Source organism: Cataglyphis hispanica, chromosome 1 (assembly GCF_021464435.1).
Source record: "Cataglyphis hispanica isolate Lineage 1 chromosome 1, ULB_Chis1_1.0, whole genome shotgun sequence".
Classification (NCBI taxonomy): domain Eukaryota; kingdom Metazoa; phylum Arthropoda; class Insecta; order Hymenoptera; family Formicidae; genus Cataglyphis; species Cataglyphis hispanica.
This window is the reverse complement of record NC_065954.1, coordinates 845319-854160: the sequence shown is the minus strand read 5'-3', so window position 1 is coordinate 854160 and position 8842 is coordinate 845319. Positions and strand designations below refer to the sequence as shown.

The following is an 8842-nucleotide window of genomic DNA, read 5'->3' as shown; positions in this document are numbered from 1 at the left end:
ATGCATAAAGACCACAGGGGAAGGAAGGAAAACAAGAAGCAAATCTGGAGGAAGAGCTTACTAAGATGCGGATGCTGGAATATCATGAGCTGGAATGGAAGAGAGCAGGAGATACTGACGGAAATGGAAGAACATAAAATAGACATATGCGCCCTATCAGAGACCAAAAAGAAGGGAAAAGGAGACAAAAGCTATCCTGGATACATTCTTAAATACAGCGGACCTGAGAAACATAGACGGGCAACAGCAGGAGTGGGGATGTTAATTAAGGACAAATATAAGTACAGCATAGAGGAGGAGACCAGCTATACAAGCGAGAGAATAATGAGAGTGACGCTAGACATAGGCAGGGAAAAAATCCATCTTATCAGCGTCTACGCACCCGACAGCAACAAGAGTGAAAAAGAAATAGATGACTTCTACGAAACTCTACAAGAAGAAATAGATAAGATACCGGAAGAACACAAAATCTTGATAATGGGAGACCTAAACGCGAGAATTGGCAACGCAGTCGTGGACGGGGTAAAACAAAGATTTAATGAAGCACACATCAACGACAATGGCGAAAAGCTAGATGCGTTCTGTGCGCAAAATAGATTAAGAATAAACAACACTTATTATGATCACAAGGACCAACACAAGATAACCTGGGCAAATACGCGAAGTCAAACATCTATGATAAACTTCATAATCTCGAACAGAGCGGTCCATCCAACGCAGGTCGTCGACGTGCGATCACTGTCCTCGGCGGACGTAGGATCAGACCACCGCCTCGTCCTCGGAGAAATCCGGCTCACCACACAACTCAAGAGGAGACTACCACCCGTGATGATAGAAAAACTTAACATAGAGTCGATCCAGGATGATACTATAAAGGCTCTGTACGAATGGCGGCTGAGACAGAAGATAAGGGAGAACGGCATCGCAGACGAGGACGTGGAGGATGGATGGAAGAAGATCAAGAGCCATATGACCATGGCAGCAGAAGAGGCACTAGGAAAAAGGAGAATAAACAAAAATGCCGATACACAACACAAGACGTGGTTCACGAAAGAGGCAAAGCAACTGGCAAAAGAAAAGAGGAAGGCATACCTCAATTATCTCAACAACAGGACCCCCGAAGAACAACAGAGATACAAGAACATAGAAACCTCGCAAAGGCGGGAATGCGGAGAACCAAGGAAGAATACTGGGCGACCTTCACTGCTAATATGGAACATATTAGCTCCAATATAGCGTCCAACACTATACGGAGCCCAAAGGAAGGTGTGGGGAATGCTAAGATGCAGGAAATAAGAAGTGAATGAATATGTCCAGTCACAGAAAATCTCCAAAGAAGAATGGATGGAACACTTCAGACGGCTGTTCCGGGAGGATGACGACCGTTTACCGGCGACACCGCCAGAAAGGACCACGGTAAACATACAGATCGACGCTGAGCTTGTGGAGTCCCTCGCCAAAACATTGAAGAACAGAAGGGCGCCTGGACTCGATGGGCTGCACAACGAGTTGGTGAAATATGGAGGGAAAGACCTTCACTCGGAACTAGCCAAGCTATTCCAGAAAGTTCTCATCAACAGGACCGTACCCTCTGACTGGAAAAAGAGCATAACCATCCCAATATTCAAAAAAGGAGACAAGAAGAAGCCAGAGAACTACCGCGGGGTGACTCTCCTTAGCGCGGCAATGAAACTCTTCACACGGATCCTGGCAAATAAGATATCTGAAAAAATCCCAATGAGTGAAGAGCAGCAAGGTTTTAGGAGGAACAGGTCCACAATAGACGCAATATTCATAGTGCGCCAGATAATCGAGAAGGCCATCGAATTCGATAAACCCGCCTATATGTGCTTTGTCGATCTGACCAAGGCCTTTGATCGCGTCAGGCTCAGCGACGTCACAGATATCCTAATGGAGGAGGACGTACCTGAGGAAATAATACAAGCCATCAAATCCCTGAACTCCAACACCACGACACAGATCCGCGTCAGCAGTAGCCTGACAGAGGAAATCCCAATTTCGACAGGAATAAGGCAAGGCGACTCACTCAGCCCGCTACTTTTCAACCTTGTAATGGACAAGATAATAGCCGATGTAAGGAGGGCGGGCTGCGAATTCAGAACAGACAAAGGAGAATTGACCATACTGTGCTATGCCGACGACGCAGTGATAATCTCCGAGAACGAGGATGAACTGCAAAAACTGCTACACCAATTCTATTTGACGGCAACACGATATAACATGAGGATCTCAGTGCCGAAGACCAAATCCCTCGTCATCGCAAAGGAACCCATCAGGTGCAAGCTGGCCATAAACGATGAAATCATAGAGCAGGTCATGTCGTTCAAATATCTGGGAGTAGAAATATCCTGCAATCAGAACAGAAAGAAGGAGGTCCAGGGCCAGATCGACAAGGCGGCAAGAATATCTGGGTGCCTAAAAGAAATCATTTGGCGGAACAAACACATGAAGAGGGAAGCCAAAGTAAAGATCTATAAAACCTGCGTTCGACCAATTATGACGTATGCTGCAGAGACCAGAGCAGACATCAGGAAAACCAAAAGCATGGTCCGCACGACAGAAATGCGGACTCTCCGAGCCATCGCAGGGTATACACTCAGGGATAGAGTACCCAACGCGGCAATCAGGGAATCCTGCCGCGTCCAGGACATTATCCGATGGACAAGGCAGAGGAGACGAGAATGGAATGAACATGTATCCAGGATGGGGGAGGAAAGGATGGCGAGAATAGCGAGAGATGGGAAACCGAGCTCCAGAAGACCTCCAGGAAGACCCCCAAAAAGATGGATGGACAGTTGGACATCTGGGTCACAGGAGGCGAAATGATCGGAAAAAACAGGCTCTAAGCCTAATTCAAGAGGAAGAAGAAGAAGAAGAATATAGAAAATACATAAAATTTGTTATAAAAAAACAGAACTGTGTAAGACGACTTTCAGTCACAAATATATCATTTTAATATTATTTTGCTATAAAGTTATTATAAAACATAACCTTCAAGTTCATTTACATTTGACTGTACTTATAAACGCATTCAAGTAAGTTTTTTAAAATACGTAAATAAAATATAATACTTTAAAATTGTTCTTTATTATAATTCTATATATAACATTTTAGATTTAAGAAATCATGGAAGATAATGAGTAAAAGAAAAATTTTGAACAGTGTTTACGTAGACATCAAAGACGAATTATCCAGAAAAATATTGCAAAAATTAATCATTACTTACAATGTGGACGGCAATTAAATAATAATAGACTGGAAAATTTATTTAATACTTTCCATAATAGTACATTAAACAGTAGTTATGCGTATATTGATAATAAAGCAGAAGTAGTCCGTCTCACAAACAATGAATTATTGGCTAGAAGTTTAGAAAAGGATTTTGATGATAATTTCCAGATTTATTTTGAATATGAAGATGAAAGCAATATGCAATTATTTGACTTTTCAAGTGACAAACTATAGAAATAGATAATGAGAAATATTGGAAAGAATTAATAAGTGATAATAATGAATATAATAACTATATTTGTAATGATGACTCACATGTAAATAAGATATTTGATGCAGATATACAATCTGATAATGAAGAGGTGGAAAATTTTATTAATCCAGATTTGCGTGAATGGGCTTTATGTAATAATATCTCACACAAAGCAATAAATAAACTATTACATTTGTTTTTAAAATATATCCCAAATTGTTTCTTACCCAAAGATGCCAGAACTTTGATACATACACCTCGTACAAACTGCGTAAAAATTGCAGGTGGAGAATATTTACATTTTGGATTGTTAAATGTGAATTTATTAATGGAAAAATATATTGATGCTAAACTTGCTGTTGACAACATAATTTCTTTCTATGAATGTTGATGATTTACCAATTTCAAGGTCTTCACCTCATTGTCTTTGGCCAATTTTAATATCTGATAAAATTTTTAAATCTGTCCATAGGAGGATATTATGGATCAGGTAAACCAACATCGGCAAACGATTTCCTTGAACAATTCATTAATGAACTGAAGATACTTATAAAAGATGGAAAATGGATTTATGTATGGCACACATCGTATAAATGTAACTCTTTCCACAATCGTTTGTGATGCCCCTGCGAAATCATTTGTCCTGTATACAAAAAGTCATACTGGATTTTCGAGTTGTTCTAAATGCACTATTATGGAAAAAAATATGGGAAACAGGACTATATGCTTCCCTTACACTAATGAGACTTATCTCAGAACTGATGAAGATTTTTTACAACAGACTGATAAAAAATACCATCAAGGAGAGACATTGTTATTACAAATACCGAATATTGGCCTGATATCAGCTGTTGCATTAGATTATATGCATCTAGTTTGTTTAGGTGTTACAAAAAAGTTATTATTGTTATGGATGAAAGGACCATTGAGGATTGGTAATACAAACATAAATCTAATTTCCCAACGTTTGATTGCACTTAAGAGTTCAATACCAAAAGAGATTTTAAGAAAATCCAGAAGTCTATCAGAAATTAAATATCGGAAGGCAACTGAATTTCGGCAATTTTTGTTGTATACAGGGCCTATTGTTTGGAAGTCAATTTTAAAGCAAGAAATATATGAACATTTTTTAATGTTACATGTTGCTATCTCGATACTAATATCTCCAACATTAATTACAAACAACGAAAATATAAAGTATGCTGAAGAATTGCTGATTCACTTTGTGAAAAGTTTTCAAGTTCTGTACAGCAAATAATTTGTCTCGCACAACGTGCATAATTTAATTCATTTAAGTAATAAAGTAAGAAGAAATGGAACATTGGATAATTTTAATGCCTTCCAATTCGAAAATTTTTTGGGAAGTCTGAAGAAACTAATTAGAAGACCTGAAAAATCTTTACAACAATTGGCACGAAGGTACGATGAACAGCAGTCTGTAATGTTCCAAGAGCAACTAGTTTCTACATTTCAAGTAAAACATAAACATCATTACGAACCCTTTATACCTGAATTTTCACAAAAAATCGTAATATAATATAAGATATTGCAAAATAACGCGTATTATTTTAATTGTGATGATGTCAGTAATAATGTTGTCATGTTAAACGAAGACAATTATAAGAATTTTAAATATAGTGGAAAGATATTTATATTATAGGGCGAAAGTTTAACATTGTCAGTAGCATATATGAAAGGCCATGTTCCTCAGCCATGCTATTTTATTTTATATCGATATTTATAGTCTCAGAAGATAATATATTATTATACTATTGGTCTGTAAAACAAATAATATGTAAAATGTGGATAATCAAAAAAATGAAAAATAAATGTATTGTCATACCATTACGCCATGACAAAAATTAAAAACCAATTAAACTTTGGATTATTAATACATATCATTTTATAATTAGTTTTTTTTCTAAAAGTTTCGTAAGCAGTCTTTGACATTTCGATTACTTCGACTATGTATAAATAAGCGTAAAATTGGAAATGAATCTTGCTATTATGTTATTAGCAACTATATTTTATATTCATCTAAAAATATTTTTATTAATAAATTGAGTTAACTGTTTTTCCAAATTTGTTGTATTGCCTAACACATTATAAAATGTATACATGATATGTGATTCCATTATAATATAGCAGTAATATTTTGCAATGTCTTTAATAAAATATTAAATTTATAATATTTGTGCAATATTACTGCAATATATTGTATATGTCGCAATATTGAAATATTCATGCAATATTTTAGCAATATTTTGTGCTGTAGAGGCTATTTCAATATCTTAAAATGTATGACAAGTATTTTAAATTATAATAATGTTTGAAGTTTCCTTTTCTTTACGTTCATATTTTCTGAACAGTAACTTGTTTTTAAATTTTCTATAATTGTTTATGTTCAAAATTGAAATATTTAAAAGACAAAATTTAATCGATTAATTCAACGAATGTCGCCGATAAATTCGAGCTATAATCCTTGAAATCAAAACACGAGCAAGAGCAAACAGCGTCGCGGTCACCCGCTTTGTACATGATCGCGTGATTTCTATACTATGAAAAAGTGTGACAAACACCTGGATTCTAGAACATTTGACCGAAAAATTCCCTTTATGGAAATCCTTTTATGGTTCCCTTTATGGTTGATTGCGAGTCTTCGCGGTCGTTAATTAATCGATCCTTGACGACGAGCTGGTCGATCCTCTCTAGTATCATTTTCGCGCTGCTGTTTGCAATCTCGCTCGTGTTCTGTACGCGTTCTTTCGAATTTCTCACAATCTGGAAAAGTCAATTTGCTCGTGTCGTATACGCCATCGTCATTCTTGTGCATCGCTCAACTGACATTTTCGTGTGCGATCGAATGTAAAATTTCTTGTGAGAAACGCCGCAATTTTTAATTATTATTCGCTTTATAAGTGTGACCTGTGATTGTAACTAGTGGATTCTGAAAACCGACGCTTGTTCTCCGCATTGCGAATGTCCTCTGCCTCGCGTTAAAATCCATCCGACGGCCGCGTGCAAGATTTCCGCTCTCGCGAGGATTTCTAACAAGAGATATTTCAAGATTACCGTATCGCGAAGAAAGGCAGACCAAAAAAAGAACATTATCAAGATATTCGATCGGATTCGCGGAGCTCGTGCCGTCGCTCGCTCCTATTATTAACAAATAAAATACTCTTAAAACCACGTCAGGCTAGCAATCATTTAAAACTCCTTATCCTCCAGTAAATTTGCAGATTCGCGTTACACGTCGCTTCTCGACATCTCTGAGCGTTCACATCTAAAAGATTCGGGCGATCGCATCGCGTTCGACTGCCGAACAACGACTAATAATTGCAAATGATTTTTCTTGAATTATAAGTATCGTTTATTCTTTATTCTCAATGTTTGTACATTTGTATATATGTTTTTTTAACAGATTAATTAAAAAAACGTACAAATTATGTCGGCGTTTATTTAGTATATACAAATTAATTTAATTTAATTTAATTTTTACTTTAACATTAAGCATATAGAAATAAGATAATAATGAGTATGCTATATTTTAAACAAAATATTTTATTTATTCTTACCAATTTATTAATACATAGAAAAAACATATGATATGAAAGAAAAGTTTAAAATTTTACATATAATTATTTTAAATATTATAGAAATAAAACATATAACAATAAACATGTTACATGTAACATCAAATAAAAATATAATACATTTTCATATTTTAATATTTATTAAGATATAAAATTAAGTCTTGTAACAATTCTCTGTAATGTAGAAAGTTCTTACATATACACGTGTATGTGTATGTATGTCTTTGTGTGTGTGTGCGCGCATACGGCGTGTGCGTGCGTGTTGCGTGTATGTGTATGAGTGCGCGCGCGCGCGCGCGTGTGTGTGTGTGTGTGCGTGCGTGTGTGCGTGCGTGCGTGCGCGCGTGCATGCGTGCGTGCGTGCGTGCGTGTGTGGATGGGTGTGTGTGGGTGTGGAGAGAAACAATATTATTTTAAAATTATTAAAAATAAAACAAACTATAATACTCGCATTTTTATATATTCATATCACAATAAAATCTTTGAAACAAACTCATTCAGTCTTATTAATTTTACTTAACAATTAAACTTTGACAAGTTTAAGAAATCACAATTGTTCCAATATATCGCATGTACATAAACAAAATTTAATTAGATATATAATTATTATAGTTTCTTCGTATAGATATTGTGTAATTAACATAATACCTACATAATATTATACAATATTTTCTATTAAGACATATTATACTTTTCCATAATATTAGCTATTTTTTCTTTTGCTTCTACAGATTGTTTTAAATATTCTAATCTTTCTTCATATCTTTTTTTTTTAATTCATATGTTTTTTCATAAACATTGTTCAATTTTGATATTTCGACAGTATTTTCTTCATTTTTTTACTTCTGGTGGTATTTTTTTCTTCTGAATGGGGTTTTCTTCTGTTCACAAGATTTTGTATGCAATGACATTCTTAAGGCTTTCGCACAATCAAAAATATAAGAAATAGGGAACAGATATTAATGATTAGGAATAAGGAATAGTCCAACACACAATAAAAAAATATAAGCGATAGGTTTTAGAGTTTGTGACACACCACAATATTCTGGAAAATTGAAAAGGAAGAAAGAACTTTAAGAAAATCAAGTTAGATGAGTTACTTGGTTAAAAATGGATAACGTAAATAGTTTATTGTGAGCAAATCTCTACAAATGATGGGCCTCATGTTATTAATGAAAAAGGAAATAAAAGATGGGTGTCATGGTAGGACGTTGGTGGATTTGTCCTGTAAATCTTCAACGGAATGTGCTAGGACATTTTGCAACATTAATTGAAGAATTAAAAAATGATGAAGAATTGTTCTTTTGGTATACAAGAATGTCATTAGAAGTATATAATTAATTATTGATAAAAGTTTCTCCATTCTTGTTAAAAAATAGTAATAGATCACCATTGTCTCCAGAGCAGCATTTACTGATAACGTTAAAGTATGTTGTATTATTTATAATACAATTAATAAAAATAAGGAATAACATTAAAATTATAATAAATTATCATTACTTTTAGATTTTTATTATTATTTTAGATATCTCTCTACTGGAGATGAGAATTTTTTTCCATTGCTTTGCAATTTCGTGTAGAATCAACTGTTCGTAAAATAATTGAAGAGACTTGCATAATAGATGTATTATCACCTATTTACCTAAAACTACCAACCGTAGAAGATTAGCAAGAAACTTCTCGAGGTTTTTATGAACTTTGGAATTTGCCTAATTGTGTTGGAGCCGACAAGTATGTGTTGATT

The 8842-nt window shown here is 35.0% G+C and overlaps 1 protein-coding gene across 1 annotated transcript; it reads left to right on the top strand.

The window, feature by feature from the left end:
- Positions 1-1236, top strand: LOC126853443 (craniofacial development protein 2-like). The gene has a single exon (XM_050599212.1). It carries the CDS (start codon positions 1-3, stop codon positions 1234-1236), a length of 1236 nt encoding a protein of 411 aa, XP_050455169.1.
- The last annotated feature ends 7606 nt before the right edge of the window (positions 1237-8842 follow it).

Excerpts from the sequence above, each read along its gene's own strand:
- LOC126853443 (XM_050599212.1), top strand. The coding sequence starts at position 1 with ATGCATAAAGACCACAGGGGAAGGAAGGAAAACAAGAAGCAAATCTGG.